The 27,448-nt window shown below is 45.5% G+C and overlaps 1 protein-coding gene and 1 pseudogene across 2 annotated transcripts in view; one reads left to right on the plus strand and one right to left on the minus strand.

The window, feature by feature from the left end:
* Nucleotides 1–27,448, plus strand: part of RBM19 (RNA binding motif protein 19) — a 1,396,549-nt gene that overhangs the window by 115,880 nt on the left and 1,253,221 nt on the right. For both annotated transcript variants that reach the window (XM_069619226.1, XM_069619227.1), the window contains exons 6-7: nucleotides 9,680–9,942; nucleotides 10,765–10,845. In XM_069619226.1, the coding sequence (XP_069475327.1) occupies nucleotides 9,680–9,942; nucleotides 10,765–10,845 (344 nt within the window). The remainder of the gene's footprint in view (nucleotides 1–9,679; nucleotides 9,943–10,764; nucleotides 10,846–27,448) is intronic.
* LOC138496246 (U1 spliceosomal RNA) lies at nucleotides 23,686–23,835 on the minus strand (annotated as a pseudogene).

The following is a 27,448-nucleotide window of genomic DNA, read 5'->3' on the forward strand; positions in this document are numbered from 1 at the left end:
TTCTAAGTTTCTCAGGCTCCTCCGAGCCAGAGGAGCCTGAGAAACTTAGAAAGAAAAACTGCAGCGTTTTCAAACACAACCGCGTTGTGTTTACATGCCGCAATGTTTCTGCCTACAGCTGATTTCCCATTTGGGGCTCTCGGGCTCCCCACGGGGAGGAGGAGCCTGAGAAACTTAGAAAGAAAAAACGCAGCGTTTTCAAACACAATAACGTTGTATTTATGTTTGCGGTAGCTTCAAAAGCTACCGCAAACATAAATAAATTTTTAAAGCTGCGGTTTTATTTCTAAGTTTTCCAGGCTCCTCCAGCCCAGAAAACTTAGAAAAAAAAACACAGCTAGTTCTTATTTAAAAAAAAAAAAGCACTTACCGAGATTCAGCTGCAGCTTTTCTGCCTGTAGTCTCCGGTCGCCGTCCTCCGAGTCCCGGCACCAATCGAGGAAAAGCCACCCAGTGGTAGCTTTTGTTTACTACAGCTGGCTTGATTTTTCCTTCATTAGTGCCACAAAAGCCAGCACAGGCGGGCATCCATTTCACAAAATGGATGCGCCCATGTGCTTGCTTTTCCAATTTTTGAGCTTGAATTGCTCAAAATTTTACATAGGAACTTAACAAAAAAAAAGTGCGAGTATGTTTGTTTTATTATTGCCCATCATTTTTGGGCAATACATTTTTTTGGGCGAACCATTCCTTTAAGGTAAATGTTGCACTCTAATTGTTTTTTGTGCTGTTAGGTAAGATTTCCACAGGGCTGGTAAATCTTCCTTGCCTGGTTCAACTCCAGAACTTTTTGCTTTTCTAGTGAGATATTTTCCATTAATACCTCAGTGAGTGGGAGCCTTTTTCCACACTCACCTGTCTTTAACTCACTCTTTTTATGGGTGTCATTTTTAAGACTCTCCATAGTGTCTTTTTAAAGTTATCATGTCTAACAACGTATTGGCAATAAGTGCCTGTTGTTGCTGGGTTGCCCTAGGGGCTCCCCCTTTAACTTTCTTGTGCTAACCTTGAGTTAGTTCCCAAGGGTAGAAAGGATCTTTGGATCCCTTTTACATTTACTTCTGTGAAACCAGCACACCCCACCTTATGTGGAGTGCTGGGGAGATACAATGTATCCCCTTTCACATTTAAACTGTAACAATTATTTTACAGTGACAAGCTTACCTTTAATGGCTGGTGGCAGTGATACCTTTTACTAATTTGGTGCACCTTTACCGCGTGCTGTAATCACAGCTGCAGTAAAGGCACCTAAGGGTGCTCATTTTTACCAAAATGGCCCCTGTCTTCTTTTCCTGCCATTTTAGTGTTTCTTGTCGTTTCTTGTTCCTTCCCCTGACATTCAGGGCGGGAAAATCCATTGTTTGAGTTTTGTCTTTGGCGGGAGTCCCCTGGACACCCCGCCCAGGCTCCAGTCAGTCTGTAAGCACAGGAAGTGGGGGAGGGGTCCCAAACTTCCCCTCCTTTGTCTTAGGTCTTCCTTCAACTGGGCCAAATCCCAGTGGGGGGTTGGCTGTCCTGATTGGACAGCCAAACGCCCCTTTCTTGTAAAATGCAGGGAGAGAATGCAGAGGTTGTGTTGCAGTTCCTGATAAATACTGGAAACCTGGAAGTTGAAGTCATGTCGACCACTGGAACAGAAAACCGAAGAGGATGACGAAGGAAAAGCGGCGGGAATGATTTCCAGCGGCCGGAGAGCCTGCTTTGTAACCGGAGCCTGCTGCAGCCCTTCCTTCCGATCGACCTGGGGTCTCCGAAAACGACGACCCGAACCTAGAGCCTGGTGAGACCCACTAGACTCAAGACGACCTGCATTTTGAGCCATCCCACGGGTTGCTGCGACCTTGCGTTCTTGCAATACCCCAATACCCTGGGACCTCCTGCCACTGTGCAGTGCACGGTCTTCCGAATTCCGAATCTCGCTGAAACTTCGTGGGCATCTTGGTCTATCTCCAGAGACACAAATTGAGTCCAAAAAGTCCCCTCACAAGAGTGGTGGACCTTTTAAATGACGAGAATTCAACCGCGATTTTCTGTCTTCTTCTGTGCTCCTTGAAAAGGCGCCAAACCCGCAGAACCGCATTCAGCCGCGAGAGAAATCTTGCCTAGAGCCTTCATCGATCCCTGCTGCAAAGTCCCTTCTGAGGTCTTGTGTTCAGTCTCAAGGACAAGGAATCCAGTGACCGGGTATTTGGCTGCAGTCCCTGAAGTTCCCCTGCTGCAATCTCTTCTTCATTGCTGAGGTACTGTTTTGGCTCGGGTATATACTTACCTTAAACCTGTTGGGATTTCTGTGTAGTCCTGGGGTGTTTTCTTTGATTGGGAGTTCCCTCGTCCAGTACACCCAGTCCCACTGCTAGAATCCTGCTGGGGTGTCTTCTGTGAAGCCCCTGGACCCTCTTCTAACCCTAGAAGTAAAGTACTCACTTGTTTGCCCAGTTTTCCTAAGGAAACTCTGGCTTTTGCTACTAAAGAACTTATTCTAACACTGCCTGTTGGTCACTAGTGCTAGTGACCCCCCTTCTCCCACTGAGAACACTCATGCTCTAAGGGAAAAGACTTTGAAGGGATTGGGACTTCTGCCTAGAAAAGAAATCAAGTGTTTTTACTTACTTGTAAAGAGTTGGTTGGTAACTGTAATCATAAGAGTGAACAGTTACAAAAGTTCTTACTGATCTTGGATGTGTGATGCACTATTCTTAAAAGTATGGTTAACATCTTTCCTTCCTTAGCCACTGTTTTGCCAGTCTAAAAGAAAGTAGATGTGAAGGTATTTTACTCTCCTGTGATTAGGTTGTGCCTCTTTACAAAAGTAATGTGTTGGTTTCACCAGATTATTCCTGAAGGGTAATTGTATGAGTGTCCTCCAACTGTTGGTATCACCAGGTTAGTCCTGTTAGGATAACTGAATGAGTGTCCCCCAACTGGGTCTTGCTTCCCCTGACTTGCTGCTAGCCTGTCTTTAATAAGTCTACATTAGGTTGTTGCCTACCTAGAATATCTATTCAGTAAAGTGTGACATTGGGTTTTACTTTCCCCTTCATTGTGAAGTTAAAGTAAGTGGGTTTTACTTACCTTGTGTTAGCTATGTGCCATCCAAAACAAGTTACAAGAGTTATTGCTTACCTCAATCTGGGGTTCCCTGATTTCCAAAGCATCTGTAATTGTATATTACATCCATTAGGTTTTGCTCACCTGGTATAACTGTGTGTTATGACAAAAGTAGTTATAGGTTTTTACTGCACCTAGAACAAGTGTTTCACTATTCACCAAAAGTATATTGTCCAGTTGACTGTTTATGTGATTTGTTCCAAGAGTCACTGTACAACTGGAAGGGCCTACTGTCCTTGTATTACCAAAAGTAATCTAAAAGTAACCATTGGTCTTTTACTCCCAAAGAATAGGCTTGGCCTATACTAAATGTGTATAACAAGGTTCTGACTTCCCTAGAACTACTGTTAGGTGTTCCAAATAAGGTCTATACTTGGGTCTGTGTACTTTCAAGTATAGTGTTGTGTTTTATATTGTGATGTCATATAATGTTTCAGTATTTACTTAACCCCTAGATTTATCTGGGCCTACTTGTATTTAAATAAATCATTTATTTTTATAATACATAGTGTTTGTGTTTCTTTGGATCATTTGTATTACAATTTTCACTTGTACTGTATCTACTGCCCTCTCTCCCTCCTAAGATAAGCCTGGCTGCTCTGCCTACGCTACCATGTACTCAGGTGGTACAGTCTTATACTAAGAGTGGAGTCTTGTACTGCCTCAGTTGAATGGTTTTACTAGGCCCTTAACTGGACTTCAGAAAAACTGTCCTAACACTGTTGGCATGCGCTGGGATCAAGGTGGATTGCATTACATGGATTATTGATATACTTTGTGTCCAAAGGAAACCATCCAGTAGGTTTGGTTTAGCCAAGGTAGAGTGTACTTATTGTATTTAACACAAGAACCAACACCATGGCCTGCTTTAGGCCTGAGGACTTCTCTTATGTTGCAATGGAAACTGTGGTCACAATGTGTATAGAGAAGGGCCTCAATTGTGAAGGAAGTAAGCTTGAATTATTACAAAGGTTATGGGACCATATGCATGGTTCCAGTGAACCTGTGTCCACTTCTTACAATATTGCTGGGAGTGAGGTTGATGAGGGTTCAGACAGCTGTCCAAACTCCTCAGAGGAGGAATATGAGGGTTCTGATGAGGAGGATGTTAGTTCACCCCCCCCCCCCCCCCCCCTCTCCTTCTCCTGCCTCTACCTTACTGCCTACCATGTGCTCTGAGATATCTAAGGAACTGAATATAAGAAAATTCCTGTGGGAAAACAATATGAAGATGTGGGAATATGAGAAAAAGTATAACAGGTCTGTAGAAGACCATTTTCTGCACCCCTCTTCTTTTTCCAGTTCTTCTGTGTCTACAGCTTCCAGGTTTCCAGAATTGGTGAGTCAGTATGATCTGAAGTGTGATATTGTTGTATGTCTGAAAACTTTTGACCTCGCTTGTAAAAGGTTTGGTCTGTGTGAGAGTGATAGAATACCCTGGGTTCTTTTTAGACTTCCCAAGAGGGACTGCCATGTGCTCTTGGATTTACCTGAAGTAGGAATAGGTAACTGAGATAGGGTAAAAACAGCTCTCTTAGATAGATATAAGAAAAAAGCTTCTACATATCTATACTCCTTAAGGGACTCTGAGCATAGATGTAGGTCAGAAAGTGCTGTCTCCTCATCCCTTAAGAAATCTGTCCATACTGACTATAGCAGAACAGCTGTGGTCTTAGACTCAGCTGAGCCCCCTTGTAAAAAGGCTGAGGCTCTTAACCTTGAAGTAAGAGAGGTCCCCTTAGGAGACCCCTACTTAGAGATAAAAGGCATTAACTGCCACTCTGAAGGGCACTTGGGTTTAGCACCCATAACTTCAAATAGGGACCAAGCCCCTAGGCCCACAAAGCTAGAGGTCACTCCTGTGACCCCACCTTTAGCTGCTGCTAAGGTGATAGAGCCTCTTGAAAAACCACATGTAATGGAAGTGGTTCAACTAGTTCCCAGAAACATAAAAACCTCTGTCCTAGTACCAATATGGTGTAATACCATTAACCAGGACACTGTTGTGACCCCACCTTCAGTTAACACTGAGTTTATGGAACCTCTTGAAAACCCACCTAGAGTGGAAGTGGTTCACCCTGTGGATAGAAACTTATATATTCCTGTCCAATCTCTAACACTGTCTAAAAACTTAGTTGAACCTGACAAGAACCTTAGTGTTCATGTCACACACCCTGTGTGGTGTATGTCCTTTAGAATAAAGACCCCTTCAGTTAAAGCTGTAGTGGCTGAAACATTTGAAAACCCACTTACAGTGGAAGTGGTTCCAAAAACTCTAAACATGGATACACCTGAAAACCCACTTACAGTAGAGTTGATCCGGATGGATATACAAAGCTTAGGTGTTTTTAACAACCCTAAGAGGGCAAGGAGTTTCCTTGACCCCAAGGTAGGAATTGAGTTTTCTCCTTTAGTTCAGAATGCCCAGAATGTAACTTCTAGGCCTGAAAAACTGAACACCAAAAAGAGTTATAAGAACCCTAAGAATAGCTTTCTTACTAGGCCTTCTAATAAAAAGCCTGTGACTCCAACTACTCCTACAGGAGAGATGGATAGGTGTTCTGACAAGGCTAGGGTCTATGTTTCAAGAGACCACTCTAAACCAGTAGGATCCTCTATAGCGAATCCTACTGTAAGTCCTAATGTTAGCAGGGCAACCTCTAACAAAGGCAAATCAAAATCTAGAAAATTAGGGAAATGGGAGCACAAACCATGCTCTACCATTTCAGTTCCAATTCTACAGTCTTTGACCCACACTGCTTCTGAGGAAGGGGTGGATAGACAAGTTGGAAACCTAACTAGGCCTTTGAGGACTGGTAAACCTCAAAGCTGGTGGAAATCCAGAAAATAGATGTCTAAGGCTAAACCCCTTGACATTGTGGGCTCTTCTGCTGAAGACCCCCTTGCAAATCCTAGAGTTAGAAGAGAGAACCCTAACCAAGGTAAAAACAGATCTAAGAGGAAGTGGAAGGATGTACAATGCTTTGCCACAACCCCTCCAACTAGGATACCTGAGACCCAACCTGCTCATGTGAGAGAGGTGGTGAGGAATCATGGAGACCCCTCTAGGTCTAAGGGATTTCTTTATAAGAATCCCTTTAAAAAGCCTATTGTAGGTTCAGAGGTTGTCACAACCTCTGAGGGACTGTTTAAACAGATCCCCTATACCTTAGACAAGAGTAAAGTGCCCAACACTACTTGTAGGTCATATAGTTTGCAAATGATAACTAATATAAGAAAAAGTATCACAGCAAGGGTTACAAAAAGATTGCTAGTTGACTCAGCAAACAGTTTAACCGACTAGAAACAAGAGATCTATCCAGGTGAGGATTAGCTTCCCCTGTTCCTTAGTCTGGGGGGGGACGAGTGTTAGGTAAGATTTCCACAGGGCTGGTAAATCTTCCTTGCCTGGTTCAACTCCAGAACGTTTTGCTTTTCTAGTGAGATATTTTCTATTAATACCTCAGTGAGTGGGAGCCTTTTTCCACACTCACCTGTCTTTAACTCTTTTTATGGGTGTCATTTTTAAGACTCTCCATAGTGTCTTTTTAAAGTTATCATGTCTAACAACTTATTGGAAATAAGTGCCTGTTGTTGCTGGGTTGCCCTAGGGGCTCCCCTTTAACTTTCTTGTGCTAACCTTGAGTGAACTACAGTTCCCAAGGGTAGAAAGGATCTTTGGATCCCTTTTACATTTACTTCTGTGAAACCAGCACACCCCACCTTATGTGGAGTGCTGGGGAGATACAATGTATCCCCTTACACATTTAAACTGTAACAATTCTGTTACAGTGACAAGCTTACCTTTAATGGCTGGTGGCAGTGATACCTTTTACTAATTTGGTGCACCTTTACCGCGTGCTGTAATCACAGCTGCAGTAAAGGCACCCAAGGGTGCTCATTTTTACCAAAATGGCCCCTGTCTTCTTTTTCTGCCATTTTAGTGTTTCTTGTCGTTTCTTGTTCCTTCCCCTGACATTCAGGGCGGGAAAATCCTATGTTTGAGTTTTGTCTTTAGCGGGAGTCCCCTGGACACCCCGCCCAGGCTCCAGTCAGTCTGTAAGCACAGGAAGTGGGGGAGGGGTCCCAAACTTCCCCCTCCTTTGTCTTAGGTCTTCCTTCAACTGGGCCAAATCCCAGTGGGGGGGTTGGCTGTCCTGATTGGACAGCCAAACGCCCCTTTCTTGTAAAATGCGGGGAGAGAATGCAGAGGTTGTGTTGCAGTTCCTGATAAATACTGGGAACCTGGAAGCTGAAGTCATGTCGACCACTGGAACAGAAAACCGAAGAGGATGACGAAGGAAAAGCGGCGGGAATGATTTCCAGCGGCCGGAGAGCTTTGTAACCGGAGCCTGCTGCAGCCCTTCCTTCCGATCGACCTGGGGTCTCCGAAAACGACGACCCGAACCCAGAGCCTGGTGAGACCCACTAGACTCAAGACGACCTGCATTTTGAGCCATCCCACAGGTTGCTGTGACCTTGCGTTCTTGCAATACCCCAATACCCTGGGACCTCCTGCCACTGTGCGGTGAACGGTCTTCCGAATTCCGAATCTCGCTGAAACTTCGTGGGCATCTTGGTCTATCTCCAGAGACACAAATTGAGTCCAAAAAGTCCCCTCACAAGAGTGGTGGACCTTTTAAATGACGAGAATTCAACCGCGATTTTCTGTCTTCTTCTGTGCTCCTTGAAAAGGCGCCAAACCCGCAGAACCGCATTCAGCCGCGAGAGAAATCTTGCCTAGAGCCTTCTTCATCGATCCCTGCTGCAAAGTCCCTTCTGAGGTCTTGTGTTCAGTCTCCAGGTCAAGGAATCCAGTGACCGGGTATTTGGCTGCAGTCCCTGAAGTTCTCCTGCTGCAATCTCTTCTTCATTGCTGAGGTACTGTGTTGGCTCGGGTATATACTTACCTTAAGCCTGTTTGGATTACTGTGTAGTCCTGGGGTGTTTTCTGTGATTGGGAGGTCCCTCGTCCAGTACACCCAGTCCCACTGCTAGAATCCTGCTGGGGTGTCTTCTGTGAAGCCCCTGGACCCTCTTCTAACCCTAGAAGTAAAGTACTCACTTGTTTGCCCAGTTTTCCTAAGGAAACTCTGGCTTTTGCTACTAAAGAACTTATTCTAACACTGCCTGTTGGTCACTAGTGCTAGTGACCCCCCTTCTCCCACTGAGAACACTCATGCTCTAAGGGAAAAGACTTTGAAGGGATTGGGACTTCTGCCTAGAAAAGAAATCAAGTGTTTTTACTTACTTGTAAAGAGTTGGTTGGTAACTGTAATCCTAAGAGTGAACAGTTACAAAAGTTCTTACTGATCTTGGATGTGTGATGCACTATTCTTAAAAGTATGGTTAACATCTTTCCTTCCTTAGCCACTGTTTTGCCAGTCTAAAAGAAAGTAGATGTGAAGGTATTTTACTCTCCTGTGATTAGGTTGTGCCTCTTTACAAAAGTAATGTGTTGGTTTCACCAGATTATTCCTGAAGGGTAATTGTATGAGTGTCCTCCAACTGTTGGTATCACCAGGTTAGTCCTGTTAGGATAACTGAATGAGTGTCCCCCAACTGGGTCTTGCTTCCCCTGACTTGCTGCTAGCCTGTCTTTAATAAGTCTACATTAGGTTGTTGCCTACCTAGAATATCTATTCAGTAAAGTGTGACATTGGGTTTTACTTTCCCCTTCATTGTGAAGTTAAAGTAAGTGGGTTTTACTTACCTTGTGTTAGCTGTGTGCCATCCAAAACAAGTTACAAGAGTTACTGCTTACCTCAATCTGGGGTTCCCTGATTTCCAAAGCATCTGTAATTGTATATTACATCCATTAGGTTTTGCTCACCTGGTATAACTGTCTGTTATGACAAAAGTAGTTATAGGTTTTTACTGCACCTATAATAAGTGTTTCACTATTCACCAAAAGTATATTGTCCAGTTGACTGTTTATGTGATTTGTTCCAAGAGTCACTGTACAACTGGAAGGGCCTACTGTCCTTGTATTACCAAAAGTAATCTAAAAGTAACCATTGGTCTTTTACTCCCAAAGAATAGGCTTGGCCTATACTAAATGTGTATAACAAGGTTCTGACTTCCCTACAACTACTGTTAGGTGTTCCAAATAAGGTCTATACTTGGGTCTGTGTACTTTCAAGTATAGTGTTGTGTTTTATATTGTGATGTCATATAATGTTTCAGTATTTACTTAACCCCTAGATTTATCTGGGCCTACTTGTATTTAAATAAATCCTTTATTTTTATAATACATAGTGTTTCTTTGGATCATTTGTATTACAATTTTCACTTGTACTGTATCTACTGCCCTCTCTCCCTCCTAAGATAAGCCTGGCTGCTCTGCCTACGCTACCATGTACTCAGGTGGTACAGTCTTATACTAAGAGTGGAGTCTTGTACTGCCTCAGTTGAATGGTTTTACTAGGCCCTTAACTGAACTTCAGAAAAACTGTCCTAACATGGGCATCCTCTCACTTTCTTCAGTTTCAATTTTAAAAAACTGTTACGTATTGTACCTTTAAAATAAACATTGGTTTTCAATGTGTACCTTTCCTTTTTTCTTTCACAGGCAGTAAAGAGAGTTCTACCAGTGCCTCTGAGCTTACAGACATGGATTACCTTAAATCAAAGGTGGTGAAGAGCTCCCCTGCACTGGAAGAGCGAGAAGATGACACATCATCATCATCATCAATGTCCTCCGAGGAGAATGAAGATGATGAAGAAAATGAGAAGAAAGGGAAAGATGCTCAGTCTTCACAAGAATGTGTTGTCCTGCAAAAGGAAATAAAGGGCCATGATCTGGAATTAAAGAAAAAAGAACTAAAATCTAAGGTATTTTGGAATTCGAGAAAATATTTAAGTGTTGTGTTCATATTCACCATGGTCATTCAAAGATTAGTTGCCATTGGTTAGGCCTTACTTAGTTGACTTCTATTACTGACCGCATCTGTTCCAATTGCAGCGTTATCAATTAATATCAGCATGGACTGCATTCACTGTGTGTCAAATGATTGCCGAACCTCCTTGTTCTTACCGCCTCAGTACACAGGTGAACTTCCGATAAGCAGGGCTATGGCTTTTGTTTCTATGCAATCTTTTCCTTCATTGTAAATGCCAGTAATAATTAAAAAATGACAGGCAAAATGACCATGAATATTCTTTAAATGGGAATAGGATCTTTCACATCTCCAAAACACTAGAAACCAGACCCCATAAAAGCGCACTTATTTGTCTTATGTGTTAACTCATGGGAGCCTAAATGGATGAGTGTATTTGGCAAAACTTGAGGCATTGTCACTTTAAGAAAATTGTTTTGGACTTTCTAGCACAGGGATGGATCTTATTGGGTCCTGTGGAGAGTGGACATTCCTGTAATGCTCCCTGTACGCAGCTTTAGTAAGGGAGAATTCACACAAAGTGAGGTTCCTTTGCAAGAATGGATGTACAGTGCAAAAGACTCTAGAAACAAAGATGATGGTAACGGTTACCCATCAAAGAGGTTGGCTGCCAGTTTAAGTATTACCTATTCAGTGTTTGATGGGAACTGGAGAAATTGGGGTGGGTTACAGTTGAGTAGCATATTCCCGACGTCTGAAATGTCCTGGTCTTTCTTCTATGTTTGGTGCTAGCACTTCTTCTTTTTTTCCTTTCCAGGGTGTGAAAACTCTGACTCCAAATGAACCCACTATCTTGTATACTGTCAAGCTGCGGGGAGCCCCCTTCAACGTTACAGAGGTAGACTTTCAGTTTCTTTTCACTGCTTGGGCATATGTGATTGAGTATCATTAACACTTTATGATTAGCCAGTCAAGGCAATCCTATTTCATGGGTCATGCTGTCAGTCATATTAATGATGTTATGCTATATTTATTCCTAAAGCATCCATCTATCTCAAAGAATCTTCTTGGTGCTGAAAACAAAGTTCACTGAATCGTAACCACACACAAGCTTGTGTCGCTACAGTAAGGAGAGGCAAGACTACCTGTTTAGCAACCAGGTTTTTTTAATGAATCTTGTATAATGTGCTTAATACCGGCGACCAGCCTCTAAGCGCAGGACGGTGATTCGGATCTGTGTTGCTCTGCCTTATCTTTATTCCAAGACAAATCTGTTGCCCCTCAGCTGCCCCCGGCCTTTTAAGTCCTTTTGGAAATCTCAGGCATGTATTTCTGAGCAAAATAACAGTAGCAAATACTAAAACGTTTTTGACTCTGACAGAGGTTTTGAAAGATTCTCTTTCTGTTCATCTTTCCTGTCCCCTTCATTAGGACCCTCAGTATATCTGCTAACTGATTGTGTAATCCACAACCTCACCCATTTCTGGCAATAAAGGTGTTTGTAATGTCACCCACATGCTTAAAACACTTTGTTGCTGGTGTTGTGGCTACTCCTTACGACCTGTGCAGCAGGAACCACTCACTCATTGATTGTATAGAACTATGACATCCCTCATGGACAGTAGTGCAGTGGAACCTTGTTCCCCACTCTTTTTACTTTATGGTCATTTGGCTTACACACATTGTAGCCCAGACTGTCTGGTAACAGTGGAACCTTATGTTGATACTTGGCACTCATGTACACCACTTTCTTACTGAACAGGAGCCATTTTATCACTAGCCAAACTGGGTAATTTGTTGTTTAACCCCTATCTTTTTGGCTCAGTGGCTTTTCTGCTGTCTTCCTCTTGGGCAGTGGTATGAATGGCCATAGCTCAGGATGTAGTCTTTGTGTGCTAGATACCTGTCTGGGCTGGGTAAAGGGATGCCCCAATACACATCCAAGTGATTTCACGACTGTACCTGGGCTGGCTATCCATGTTTGAATAGCCACTCGGGGTTTAATATTTGGTGGGCTGGTGGCCCTCCAGCCGGTAGATTCTGTATCTCGGGGGGGGGGGACTGGAGGCATTCAGTCGGCCACTGGGGCCAAGAATATGAAGCAGAAGAGGCCACAGAAGGATGCTGGCAGCTGCTGCAGCAGCAATCATTTTCCAAACCAACTACTGCAAGGTGAAGTCCTTCCAAGTTGCATCCCTCTGTTGAACTGATCGGCCTAAACATTTCAGAGACCTGCATCACTGCAACTGTCCTGGAACTTGGAGGAGTAGGTGGGCCTGTAGCTGGGTCACAACATCTTGAGTGGGGACTTGTCCTGTTCCTGGACTTCATGTAACTCTGAGCCTGTAAACCCTGCATTGCATCATCGTAGAGGGATCTTGACTCAAAGCTCTGGTGCTGCTGCTGCTCTCCACCTAGAGAATCATTGCTGGAGCTGAGTCCTTTGTGCCTGGGGATGCTGTTGCTGATTCACAATGATTGTTCCTCCAGACTGAGTCCTCCTGTTTGTATTTCATCGTCATGAGATCAGAAAAAGAGGTCCTTCATCTTCAGCCCAAGTCCAGCCAGGTGGTCTTCAGCACGTGCGGTCATGACAAGAAACTGGAAAAACAGAATCGCCAGACCCAGTTGTTAGGTGAAGCCAACTCTGCACCCGGATCCCCAACACCACAACCAATGCTGAAAGCAGTTGTCCCCAATGCCATGGACTTACCTTGGTGGGGGTTTGTAGTCCACCCCTGTTCTATGGTGTAGTAGGTGTCCCAATAGGACACCTTAACTTTGATTGCATATCTATAGATATATATCGGTGAAAAAGCTTTAGTTAATCGACAGTTGAGATAGACCAGTTATTCACAACAAAATTCCTGAAATTTGATGTATTTGGGATCTGATGACAATCTTTCGCCTTACGACACATGCTCTTACGACACACACTTTTGCCACCCAGTCGCATATCTATAGAAGGGCTAAAAGACATGCTCTAAATGAATGGACATTTTGTACTCCAACTGGACATGTACGTAATCTGCATGTCATACACATAAGTACATGTATACTCCTATACATATACAAACGTGCATAAAAGTCAGGATCAACTTTATTGTAAAATTTCATATGCTTCAAAGTGATATACGAGATGTAAATTGGGTTAGTAGTATACAGTGAGTTTTTGTACCTTATGTTTGTTAATCCCACTCTTTATTTAGAGTTTACTTGTTGTTAGATTAACCTCTATTTTTTTTTTAAAATGTGTATCTAATATATATGAATATATAGGGCAGCGATTGCTACCCGGTAGTTAAGCTAAAACCAATTTGCTTTGACTTTTCCCACAATTCTATTGCTAATAACTTTTGTCTCTCTGGATGGATTTGGATGAAACTTTCCACTAATAAAGCCTGCCTACTACCCCATGCCCCACCAAACCGGAAATCTTGGAAATATGTGTTTAAAAGGTTCAAATGTTACAAAGAAACAAATGAAAGTTGTTTTCGGGCCTACTTCAATTCTTTTTCCCATAGAGAAAAAGGTGTGTCCATTGAACACATGTACCATGAAAAATGCTGGACAGATTTGCAGCCAATAGGAAACAACTTGGGCACAAAGTGATGTAGGTGTGCCTTTTGTTAATTTGGGGTAAAACCATGCAGTAGTTTTGAAATAATTCGACTTAGAAGGGGTTGCCCCTCAGTCCCAATAAATCTTTCGATATCTCCCATGGTGCATTGCATCAGTGAAACTTTTCAGAAATGAAAAGTTGAAATGTTTGTACTCAATGCAAGTGATTCCCACAGAAATCCTGCCGTAAGCCAGAAAAGAAAATTGCTGAAAATTATATTGTGAAGGGGATGGGGTGGTTTCATATCGGGGTAGAGGTGGGGAAGGAGAAAGTGGACCACACTTGTAGTGGGAGAGTTGAGATGGCCTTCAGAGTCCTTTTGTTCAAGACCATTTTCGTCTTATCAAGGGAATCCGGCGGGATTCCCACAGAAATGTCTCAAGACCCACTTGAACATATATGCGTCACTTGAACCAGTGAGGGAAAGGGGTTAATGGGAGAGAGTCGAGGAGGATTTAAACAAGTAGGAACCTAGAAAGGAGGAAGGGAGCGCATGGAGAGTTGCAATGTGGATGGAAATTGTGTTTTCCAATTCTGGTAGTAACCAATCTTTTTTTTTTATCAGCAAGTGCTGTTTTGGTGGTAAAATCATGGTAATTACTAAGGAAATAAAACAACTTGGGTTCAAAAAAACTATTTTTAAAATGTATGCAAAAACATGAAAGGAGCCACCAATATTTGTACAGCACCTGTGGCCAATGGAATTTGATAATTTCATTGTAGGGTGATATGGGCCTTTGCTGTATGCCTGTCCCGGATTCCATGACCATGTACTTTAAGCGTAATTGGTGCATCATGTACCCTGGCCAGTGGGGTCTGGTTATTCCTGCTTTGCTAGAGGTCCGTGTGACCATCTGAGGGTCCTGCCTTAAAAAGAACCTGCCAGGGCCTACAACACCCAGGGCTCTGCCTGCAAGTTTGGAAGCCATCTGGAACACTGTGACTGGCTCCGAGAGGGACCTGTGACACTTTTCTCGTTTTTAGTCTCCCCTGGGCGTCTGCACCCAAGGGCAAAAAGCAGCAAAGAGCCTGTTTGGGCTGAAAAAAGGGTCTGGGGCCAGTCCCTCTGCTAAAGCCAGGACTTCGCCAAGCTCATCCTTTACCTGATTTCTGCTTCCATGCATTGGGATCTTTCCACCCATTGACTATCCATTCACTGCTGGGCTTCTGTTACCTCACAAGACCAAGGAACATTGCTGTTTTAACTGTCATTTGGTTACATATAGCCCCATTCCAGCCACAATTCCTTTCTGCTTACCCACCTACCCTCCCTCTCTCTTGGCCTGCATCCTTTCTTCATTGTCTTCAATTGCCTATTTATTCTATGCTTGATCATGCATCTTGATTTTGCCCCATTCCTAATTCTACTCACTCTTCTTCTTCACCTCTCTCAAAGGTTTCAGTCTCTTATTGGTGCTCCTTCTGCATCAGTTTCCCTCACCCCATCTTCCTTCTTGAGCCCCTACACCCGCAGCCTTCAAATAAGACACGCCCAGGATCTCCAACCTCATCTATCCCTCTTGCCTACTGCACAACAACTGCTCCTCTCCCCCACCTCCTGACACACTTTCACTTGGCCTCTGGAATGCACAGTCCTTCTGCAACAAATCTTCCTACTTCACTGACCATCACCCCCAACTTTCACTTATTGCTATCACAGAAACCTAGGACTCTGCTGCACTAGCAGGTTTCCACACTGCTTCTGCTACCTTCTCCCACTCTCCTAGACTTGTTCGGAAGGGGGGTGGTGTGGGGTTCCTTTAAGTCCCTCAACACTGCCCCTCTAAACCCCTCTGACATCAACTCCTCTTCTTTTGAATATGCCACTATTCACTTCCTCTCACTGTTCTGGCTCTCTATCGACCTTGTGGTTGTGTTAGAGTAGATTTCCTTCTGGAGTGAAATCCTCTCCACCTGCAAGTCCCCCAACACTTTTTGCTGGACTCTTGGTTTTTATGTGACCGAGTGAGTGGGACCATTTTTCCACACACACTCAAGTCTTTTACTCTGTACTTGGGAGACCTTTACATCTCTTTTTAATACTCTTTAATGGGGTTATACTTTCCTCCATGTTTTCTGGCATCTACCTTTTACTATTGCACCACACAGCACTTTCTGCACAGTGTTTCTGGAAGCTCCTTGAGCTCTCCTTTTCTTTCTGCCATGGTTAACTACAGTTACCAGGGAATGTGGACACCCTTTTGTCCCTCCTGTATTTTATTTTGAGATATCTGCACAACCCACCTTATGTGGAGAACTGAGGGTAAACAAGGTCTCCCTTTTCTCATTGTTCCAGTAACTTTTAGTTACTGTTACAAGTTCATCTGACAGGCTGTCAGCAGTGTACCTTTTTGCACACTTTTGTGTATTTCTACTGCAGGCTGTCTTCGCATCTGCAGTAGGGATTGTGAAAAACCTGAAGGTGTCTCACTTACTAGTCCCTGGGGGATCGATCATCCAGGTGGCCAGGACACAACCATCGCTATTGGATCCAGTTCCTGGCCGTTAGCCAGTGAGGATCACCTGGATGGGGGGGGGATCTTCGGGGAGTGGAAGTGGGACACCCACGGCATGAGACGCGTTATCCCCTTTCTTTTGACACCTTTTCCCCATCCTGCCACATAGAATACCCCCGCTCCCACTTTTTTCTCCGACACAAACAGTTTCATACACCAAGACAATGTACCAACACCAGAGCCGTTTACCCGACAAGTCCCAACACAAGGGTCAGGCAAAGTCAGGCAATTGACCAGAATCACACACACACACACCTGATGGCCCTTTCCCTTCCCCACAGGGATAAATGTTGGAGCACGAGAGAACACGACGAGCAAGGCAGACCGCACAACGAGCCAGCTATTCAAGTATGGCAGTTCAAGAGGAGGAGAAAGGTGGCGAGAACCGACAGGGTGACAAGGAGAGAAGCGACCTTACCCTTTCCGACCCAGACCCGCAAAGTCTCAGCAAAAAGGAATCGTAAGACCGCGAACAATAGCCAGCGTGTGTTGCAGCAGGTGTCAACAGTATACAGAGCACTCCTACACTGGTAATCAGGACAGGGAGAGGCGCTTGCTACAGTGGTACCGTCCTTGACTCAAGCAACAAGAAAAGCCAATTGGTTCATCACAGCCGGTGAGTCTACGGGAGAACCAATAAGTAACCGAACGGTGTTGAACAAAAGTTGCATATTGCAAATGAAGGAAAGTTCAAAGAACTGTTAGTACATTAGGGGGAAACCAGCTGCAGAGGGGCCCGGCACCACGTGGGTGTTTACTCGAGAGACTGTGGTTGATCTTCTTTTTGTTGAAACTACCAGAAGGCCTTAGAAGAGCCGCAAGGAAAAGGTGTAAGTGGTCATACAGAGTTCTAGCACAAACCCCCTGTACATTCGAACGTCTTTGACTGGCACCTTTGGAAAGCTAAGGGAGATGAAACCCGAAAAGTGAGAAAGCAAAAGGAACATTGTGTTGACATGAGTGAAACCGACAGAGGGAGGGCCCCAGTGAATGGTTTAAAAATACATTAAAACTTATGAATGCAACAGTTGAAATCATTTGGAAAAAACCGTAGAGAACCTGACGGAGGGAGGCTAACATTCGAGAGGGGTCTGACCCCGGAAGAGTGGGTTCCTGGGGTGAAAAGCCATCACCCAACATGCATGCAGAAAGGAACTTTTTGTTATTTTTAACGCATCAGGTTCTTGTAAAAAAGAGACTTAACCACAGATGGTCCTGATGCCTGAGAACGGAACTGTTGTCTCGTGCTCAGGAGTCCCACCTTGTCCCGTGCTTAAAACGTGGGGAAGGGAGACCTCTGGCTATCACATCCTGACTTATCATTTGTGAACACTTCTTTCTTTCTTGTGAATTCTATCCCACACTCTGTCGTATTTAGTTGTAAGGATTGGCAGTAGGTTTTTTAGTATATGCCCTTTTTATTTGACAAGATGCCACTGGACTGCCTTATTATTTGATGGTCGTAGCTTGCTCCCATCTCAGATTTAGGTTTAGATTAGGTGTTTTACCAACCAACCTATACAGTTTAATAAACACCCTGGAACTGTGATCACGTGTGTCTGTCTTTACTGTTGCCACCATGAGTTCCTTACAGGATACAGGGGTCACCATTTGCCTAAAATGGTGGCTGTACTATTTTAAGCCATGTTCATGATGACTTGTTCTTACTTCAGCCTTCTTCTACCTTCCTGGGTGGGGGAGGTCTTGATGGGTCTCTTTTTCTCTGTCAGGCTTCTCTTGGAAAGCCTGCTAGGGTGCTCTGAGGGCCTGAAAGGACAAGAAGTGCGGGAGGTCACCAAAACTCCCCTGTTCTTTGTCCAAGACCTGACCCCTAATTCGAAACGATATGGAAGATCTCTTAAAGTCTACTTCCTCCCCTGCACTGGTGGCACTAACCAGTCTGATGATCACCTGCATTTTGTGCCATCCCATGAAGAGCTGTGACCCTCCTGGGCTGCAGACCCTCAATACCTTGGGACCTGTGCCATTTTGCGGTGCAATGTTGTGTGAAGTGCGGATCTGGTTGTAACCTTGTAGGCATCCTTCTGGGCCTGCAGTGACACTTTTCCACTCCCTTTCTGTTCCTCCACCCTCTGCTATCCTACTGTTTCTTCTCAGTCCTGTTGTGTCCCCTTGTTCGCCCACTCCCTCCCTTGCCTACTTGCCTCATAGGCACCTCAGCTGCTCTGCCTGGTTTAAGTATACCACATTCTGTGCCCCTCTCTATGGCGGTTTCTAGCTCTCCTATTTTCTACAACTGCTTCTCTATTTCCTGTCCTTCTCCAACTAAGTCTGGTAGGAGGAAACTAAAGAAGGACACACTGGGCTCCAATCCAACCCAGGCCTCCCCATCGCTGACACCTACATTAGCGCTTCCGCCAAAGAGTCTCTTACCGACAACCTCTTTGTTGTTCCTTCTTCCTACTTATGGACTCTTCATATGGTCGCTCTGCTCTCTCCTTGCTCTTGCTCACACATTAATGGTGGCACCCAAGTTCCTTCTTGTCTTATTCTCCACTAGCATGGTCATCATAAATGTCTATCGAAATGGTACCATCTTGGTGCAAGGGCCTCAACCCAACCTCTTACTTTTTGATAGGCTTCTTCCTCGCCTTAACGACTTTCCACTTTCCTCCTCACAGTCTCCCTTGCCACCTGTTTCTACGGACGCCCGGACTCCCTTGCCAGCTTTGCCCACCTTGGCTACCTTGCCTCCACCTAACCTCACTGCCCACTCACAACTACCCCCTTGGCGCTTGCAACGGTAAAGGCTCTCTTGCCTACTCGCACGGCTCAGACAACCTTAGCCTGCACCACTCTGGTACCCTTGCCACACACTGCCACTTCATCTGGGGCTCTCCTGACCCCTGTGGCCCCTCCTACACTGGCTCCCTTGCTTTCTACTACTGCCTTGGCTCCCTTGCCTACACTCCCCGCACCGACATCCTTATCAGCCTCGGCTCCTCTGCCCCTTCCTACCTCTGTCTCTCAGCCACTCTCGCCGCTCACTGGGTGGACCACTATCCCCTCCACCCCCCTCGTAAATCTTTCAAAAACAGTAATCTGTTCCACATTGCCACGCATAACTCATTCTGCTGTGAAGCACTCCTCTGATATCTGCCACCTCATTGAATTCCTGGATCTCGATGTCCTAGCCCTTACTGAGACATGGTTCAAGGAAAGCTCTGTCGCTAGTTTTGGCACACTTCCTTGAAGGCTACAAGCTCCTCTCTGTGCCCAGGCCTAACAGACCAGGAGGGGGAGTAGACCTGATCTTTGAGTGGATCCTTGTTTCCATCACTCCCACTCAGGTCTACTCTTCTTTTGAATGTCTGGTCTGCAGGCTCTCTCTCTCCCTTGTCTCCTCTCTCACTCTTGCCACCTTCTATTGGCTGCTAATCCAGCCCACCTCACCCTCTTTCTCTCTGAATGGGCTGACCTAGCCTCCTCTCTTCTTTCCTCTTTCTCCCAACTCCTCCTTCTGGGGATCTGTTAGGCAGAAACCTGTGCAGTTCCCTTAGAGACCACTGCAAAAGATTTAAGACTACAGGTGTTTGGCAGTAAACCCACTCGGTAGCAGTCTGTACCACACAGATTCACTTGGTAGCTGTGGCTGAGCAGTCAGACTTCCCTCAAGAAGAGTTACAGTATATAGAGCATACACAATAGGTACAGAAATGCAGTAGCACAAGCAAACACTGACCAGAGCTTTGGTGTGAAACTATATAATTATTTATTTAAAGACACACTTGTAAATTACACTAGCAACAAAGAGGTAAGTAAATTCAGCACACAGTCACTATTATATATATATATATATATATATATATATATATATATATATATATATATATATATACAACCCTAATTACTTAATAGACAAGTCTTAATGCGAAACACCACTTATTTTCAGACAGAGGTGAGCGCTTAACATAAGATGGCACTCTAATAAGTTATTAAAAAGAGAGGGAAAAAGGCAGAGTTATGGAAGCACACAAATTGCAATACTTTTAAAAGAACCACAGTAAGGCAGGATAGGCAGAGTTCTACTGGAGAGCAAGGAAGTCAATTGCAAGGCCCACTCTTGGAGAGAGCAAGCAGAAGGGCTCCAGGTTCACACAGCGGGGCTATGCCCAAAGAGTCTTGTAGATAGTTTTCACACAAAGGATGAAATTAAAGTCAGGAAAAGTTAGCTAGGTTGTCCCAGGCCAGCCCAGGTTAGAAAGTTGAGGCTTTACTGTCACCCCGAACGATCTGTCGCAAGGGAAGCCAGGCGGGACACAGTACCTTAAGTGTGAAGGAAGCTCCAGCGGGGGCAGTTGTTCCTGACAGTGGTTGCAAGTCAGCGTTTTGTCCAGAGGAAGAGGAGGTCTCGCCGTGGAGGAAAGATGAAGGTCGTTGCACTGCCAGGGAAGAAACCAGCCACGGAGTTCTTCGGTTAAAAGGTACTATGCTTCTCTTTGCGGTAGTGGTGAGCCGTGGTATTCCGCTTGCCAGGGTGCTTGGCACGAGCAAGGCGGCCACGAGATGCTCCAGGAAGGTGAAAAGAAGGCAAAACTGGTTATCCCCACCAGTCAAAGGAAGAAGACTCTCCGGACTAGAGATCTCCTCTGTCGTCGGGGAAAAGTGGTGAGACGGTTCAGCAGGGCTCCACCGGTGGTGTCGTCGTTGCAGGTCGGCTCAGCTTCTCCCTCCTCGGATTCTTAGGTCCTGTGGCGACTTCTGAAGTTCCAGTCCCCAAAGTCCTGCTTTTATGCAGCAAACCCCCATTCATTCTGCCTAGCTGTCAATCAAACATGCAATGTGGTGAGCCGGCCGGCTCACCACTTGGGCCAATCACACAAGAGTGCGACTTGAGTTGTCAAGGCAACTCAGTCCAGGGTGCCTAAACCCCCTCCGACACCCCCTGTGGTACCCAGACAGAGTGGCACCACTTTTGGAGTCTTCTGTGGAGAAGCCCGCCAAAAAGTGGAACAAAGGGCTCGACTTGGGTTGGAGTCACAGAAGAGAACACAAACGCCATTTTAGAATCGAGTTCTGGCAAAAAATACCAACCGGTGAATTAATATTAAATAAATAAACCGGCGGTATGTTCGAGGCTATAGGAATTAAATAATTAAAGTTGGTAGCCTCGAACAATGGGAAAATCCCATAGAGATATATTCGCGGGCGAATATAAAAAGTAGTATCCACTACCACCAGCCAACACTCGATCAGGGGGGACAGAGACGTGCCCCCTCGAACAACAGACCCCAGGCCAATCGAATTGCCCCGACCAGTACGTCCACAATATGATGGTTTGTACTGGTTTCTGTTCATAATTTGGGACTAGTAAAGCCAATGGTGACTTTACATGCCCTGGGAGACAGCAGTCAATCCCAGGGTATGGAGTCTATGTTTGGGGGTCGCTATGACACCCCTGGGTTACGGCACGGAGGGTGCTGTGTAACCCACATCAAAAACAAATGAGACCCTATGGAGTAAACAACCCCATAGCCCATACAACACATGGAAAGACAAAGGAACACCTCAAATCATGTCTAAGAGTGGGAGTAAAAGAGTCTCACTCTTAGCAGGAGAAGAAAATAAACCCCAAAAATCCAGGAAAGCTGCTGGGGGGGGACTCACTAGGTTTGGAAAATTAGCCTTTACAGAGAATTCTCCCTAACAGGATTCAACATCCATCTTGATTCTCCTGACTCCTCGGGTCCCTTCCGCAACCTATGCAACTCTTTCTCTATTCTACCTTCTGGCCCGACGCACACTGCTGGCCACACTCAAGATGTTTTTTTCTCCACAGACATCCCTTTCTCTATCCCTCTCACTACCTCACTCTCCTGGACTGATCATTATCTTCTCTCTTCCCACATGAAGCTCTCTTCTCCACTAGCACCAGCACTCCCTTCAGTACCTCCTGCCTTGAAGGTCATCCGACCCCTGAAAAGAGTGACAGTGGCTCCCTTTGCCTCCACCTACTCTCCTCCTTCTCCTGCGGCTGACGCAGCCCTCTCAAACTTTCACCTCTCCATCTCCAACACTCTTGACATTCTTGCCCCTGTCAAGAAGGTCCGTCTGAAGCCTTCCAAAAAGTGCAATTCTTGGTATGACTCGGAGCTGGCTGCCTTTAAACAAAAGTGCAGAACAGCAGAACGTAAATGGGGATCTTCAGGTGCAACATCTGACAAACTGACCTGCCGCCTTCTTCAAAGGCAAGACAGGCTCTGCATCCGCTCCATGAATAGAGTTTACATTCAAGCCCGCATCTCAGCGGCATCTAACAACACGGCTGAATACTTCAAAGTCTGCAAGGAACTGGCCAATCCTACTGTAGCCTCATCCTCTACTGCACCCACCCAGGCCCTTTGCTCAGCCCTGGCTGCCCATTTCACTGCCAAAACCTCTCTCTCTCCCACACCACCTTTGCTTGCACCCACTTCTCTTGGGCCCCCCTCGGGCACCTCACCCTCTTCTCTCCTCCCTCTCCCATGTCACACCTGAGGAGGTCTCTAGACCAGTCTGGTCCATGAAAACCTCCTCCAAACTGGAGTTTTCCCCACTTCTCTCAAGCACTCTCTTGTGCACCCTCGGCTCAAAAAAACCTCTGCTGACCCTTCTATCTCGACTAACTATTGCCGATGTCCATCACTCCTTTCATGGGTAAACTCCTGGATAAATTGGCTATCTCTCAGCTTACTTTCCATACTGAATCTGTTGGTTGTCTCCACGACCATCAGTCTGGCTTCAGAGCAGGCTTGTCCAACCTTTTTGAATGTGGGGCCGAAGCATTAACTTCTTATCACCCAGTGGGCCGGCAAGCCAAAAGTCAACAACCTCACCCAAAGCAGTATATTAAAAAGCGATATTGTATGACCTTTGACACAATAGCATCTCAGGCAGTGAGCCATGCGGTCCCAAAGATAGCTTTTGGTGTCATGGGCAGTGATCAAAAGTTAGTTGCTTGTGATTTCTTTCAGTGTATATGTGTTCATATTTTTCTGAAATAGTGGGGGCGACCGAGCGTAGCGAGGGAGCTACAAGGTTCTAGGGAGGGTTTGGGGGGGGGTTTCCCCCGCAATAATTCTTTTTCAAATATGGGGTTGAAATGGTGCATTTTACAGCAGAAAAGGTGACCAAAAAGCCATAAGTTTACAATCGGTTCTAAAGGGGAACATGAAAACTCCATGTCATCAACAGCAGAAAAGAACATTTTACAAAACAACACATTTTAATGATCAATGTGTCCACAGTGTACGACAGCACTGCCACTGATGTAACACATTGTCATGCTGGTTGTACCCAAAATATGCCCCTGTAGCAACATGTCTATGCTGGCTGTTCCCATTTTAGGCCAGCATTGTCCTGTACAAAGCATGATTGATGCTGCCTGAGCATGTGCAGTGTGCCCAATACATATGCCAGCTTTTCTCTGTAATACACATTACTTCTGTGGTGATGAAAGAAGCATAATTCAATTCAACAGATAAAATGTGGAAAAGCAATCGCCCAAAGGTGAACCTAATTGAAGAAACGCAATGTGAGCACAATCTTAATGTATGCAACCTAGCAGGCCTAGTGCACACTTTACCTTTTCTTTCACCAATAAACGCAGTCCCCCACTACCAGAAATAATGCAGTCGTGTACCCCGCATTTGGGAACATAGCAGGGGTCAGCAAATCCGATGTGCAATGGGTAAGCCTCACCCTGGGAGATCTGCCTTTGAGATCAGATTCTCCCCTTCCAGCTAAGTATGAGTAGCATGCAAGAGGGCAAGGGTTGGGTCAGTTCTGGGAAGCCCCGCTAAGCGAGGGTGAGAAGGCAGGCCCTGACCCAGCCCCAACCCCTCACCCCCCCGGAAGCTCTGAGCATCTGCAGAGCTGCCTGTCCCGTATGTAGGGGGATGCTCCAGCAGGCAGAGCCCAGCAGAAGAGCAGATTGTAGCGCAGTTCCTTTCTCCCATCAGGCCCTGCTCGGCCCGAGACTTGTATAAATAGCAGGATGGCTCGAGCAGGCCTGTTGCAGTCTTCCCACTGGCCTGTCTGCCCCACACGGGCCCATGGCCCTCCTGAGCTGAGCTGGTCAGCGCTGGCCCCATTGACACCATCATAATCATCCTGGACCTCGACGCTCCAAAACCCCTGAATCTCATAGTTCTGCTCAATGACAATGCAGAAGCTTTGACATCTTTGCCGTAACCATATGCCGTGTTGTCAGCCAAGCCTGCACAGCGCCAAAGGCAAGTATTCCCTTGTCCGGGCCCAGAGGTCACTGAGTCTCCCAGTGCCATCCACTTGGCACGGCCTACTGTTCCCAGCGTTTTTTACCCGCAAATCCGCACCACTGCCAAACAGAACTGAATCATTGGGGGCCATCGCTGCTGCTCTCCGACTTGACCCCAGGCCCGGCAAAGGCACCCATGCTTCTGGTTTGATGCTGAAAAGCCTGGCTCTGCTGAGATCCGAAAGACAGGAACTAAGGTATTTTGGGAACATAGTACTATTGTTTTTTGTGTTGCAACTGTACCAGCTCACACCTCTCCTGAAGGGTATAGGCTGCCCTCAGATTGCGCTACCAAAAGAGTGAAAATAAGTTATACCTGTTGGGCATGCCTGTTTCACTTTTATGATTGGGATCACTGCTGCATGGGTATTAAGCGCGTTATAAATAACCTATCATATCATAGATCACAGATCAAGATCATAAGCAACTTCCAGAAACCTTGGCAGGTGGTCCACTGAGGCCCATTTGCAGGTTGCAGTGTCTTATTGGGGCACTACTAGGGTAACATATTGTGCTGTACATGTGGTATTCGCCATGCTTTGATACATCACTGGCCACATCTATAATGTCCAATGTACTTGGTATAATGCATGGACATTTTCATCAATCCGCACTGTGCTTAGAGGTAAACGTAACTGAGCTCCCGCTGTTCTTCTTTGTCTCGAGATGAGGAAAAAAAGCACTGCAAAGGTTAAGTTTCTCAGCTGATAAAGGTTCATCTTCGGTGACCTTCGCAATTCAAAAGAACAATTTTTGGGGCAGACATGCTGTGTCGCCGCAACCCCTGCTAAACATATGTCCAGAGATGACAAACCTTAAAAGTAACTCAGCACAATGGCACTCTGAGCAGCGACCCACGGCTTTTCAGGGGTTCAGGAATCCGCTGTGCTGTCCATGCCGAGAGGAACTCCTGCTCAACACCTGTCCACATAATCCTTCGCCCGGGCCAGCACTCTCTTCTCCTCACCTCGCCACCTCCTCCCTTCATCTCGGCTCGCCTTTTACCCCTCGTAGCACCATGCACGAGAGGAACGGGCATGTCTGGGCCGGAGCCCGTTCCTCTCTTGCATGGTGGGTCCTACTTGCCTGAAATGGGATATTTAAATGCAAAGTAATTGCTACTATATTAATCCCATTGTTCATAGTTTGTGGGAGTACTGGGCAATTGTATGGACCCGCGCTCACTGAAAATGAATGGTATTCCCGAGGTAACCCTCACTATGCCGCGATACAAATTAGTCTCTCCTTCCTCCATCATCAAGTCCCAAGATCTTCTTGACTAACTTATTTATTTATGCAATGTTTGTCAGATATCCGACAAACATTGTATAAATAAATAAACTAACACTTCGTGGCTGAGGACTGTAACTACCTCTCTTGACCCCATGGGGTCACCAGAGGAAGTTAGAGTTTTGCGCACAGGCACATTTAAAAAAAAAAAAAATGTTTATTTATTTTTTTACTCAAGAGTTGTCCAACATACGGCCTCGTGGGCCACATAAAATGGCTTGGCGGGCCGTATGTTGGACAACCTTGCTTTAGAGCATCCAGAGGCACGGAAACTGCTCTTCTGAACACCTGTAAAATCCTGCTCTCAAATCTTGACTCTAACTCTCCTTCTGTGATAGGTAAACTCATCCACTTTGATCAGACGGGATATGTCCCACATCGAAACATTACCAACAATCTAAGGAGGTTACATCATATAATAGACCACACAAATAAAGAGACACACGAAGTAGCAATGTTATCGCTTGAGGCGGTGAAAGCCTTTGACTCAGTTAAATGGCCCTGGTTGCTGGCAGTATTGGTATGGGGCCCATATACATAAGGTGGGTGAACTTATTGTATAATGCACCGGTGGCGAGAGTCAAGACAGGCTCCATCCTCTCGGAGCAGTGGCAGCTCAGTAAGAGCACAAGGCAGGGGTGTCCATGGTCCCCGATGCTCTTTATATTCGCGTTAGAACCGTTAGCGGTTTATTAAAGGACAGAGTTTGGGGAGGCAGATATAGACACACCAGTGGGAAGCATCTGATCTCATTGTATGCAGAAGACATGCTTCTGTACCTTCAATACCCGGAGGAGAGTTTACAGTGTGTCCTGGATGTGATGGCACGATATGCCATAGTTTCAGGAATAACGGTGAACCCCCCAGAAGTCGAGTCTGTTCCCCCTACGGGGATACAGAGGGGGACACATTCAAAGATTGCCGGTGTTGCCGATTAAGTGGGAGTTAGTGATGTTTAGGTACTTAGGAGTGGGCATATGCCACGATCCCAGGGTAGAACACGATTTAAGCGGTGGACAGAATCGAGAACAGCATGAGGTTTTGGGCAAAGCTACCACTGACCATGATGGGATGTACAGCATTACTGAAGATGGTGGTGCTGCCTAGACTCCTACATTACTTTGCCAATGTCCCTTATGCACTCCCGAAAGTTCTTTTTGATAATTACATAGCATATGCAGGAGCTTCATATGGCAGAACTCAAGAAATATATTGGCGTTGTGGAAACTCCAGAACTCATATGAACAGGGAGGTATAAGGCTGCCTAATTCTGAGATGTACTTTATGGCTAGTCAGCTACAATTTGCGCCTAGGTGGCTCTCAGACGAGCAAACATCAGAAGCAAGGCTGCTAGGTACAGTAGGAGCCCTGTTCTTATTGAAGGAAGTTATATGGCTACCAGATTCGTATAAAACCAGAGAGAGCCTACTGTTGCGCCTCAGGTGTAATATGTGGTGCAAAAGCAAACGACTGCTGGGAGGTGCAACACAATATTCCCCGCAGGTACCACTGGTTGTGCTAGGAGGGGTGGACGAGCATACCAGGAGGAATGTTCGGAAGAGCTGGGAACCCAAAGGGGTAGCCACAGTGGGAGATATAATTAAGGAAGAGATGCCCCAGGGATTCAAGTAGTTGATAGCGGACACTAGAATACACAGTGAGCAATACATTCCGCATGCCAGACTTTTGAGAAGCCTGAAACTGCGATGGCCCCACTCCGTCATGCCCTTGCAGCCTGACGAAGTAACTGAATCATTTTATGATGTGTCTGAAGGCGGACACGAAGAATCGTGTA

The sequence above is a fragment of the Ambystoma mexicanum genome, chromosome 10, assembly GCF_040938575.1.
Source record: "Ambystoma mexicanum isolate Mex_15411 chromosome 10, UKY_AmexF1_1, whole genome shotgun sequence".
NCBI lineage: Eukaryota > Metazoa > Chordata > Amphibia > Caudata > Ambystomatidae > Ambystoma > Ambystoma mexicanum.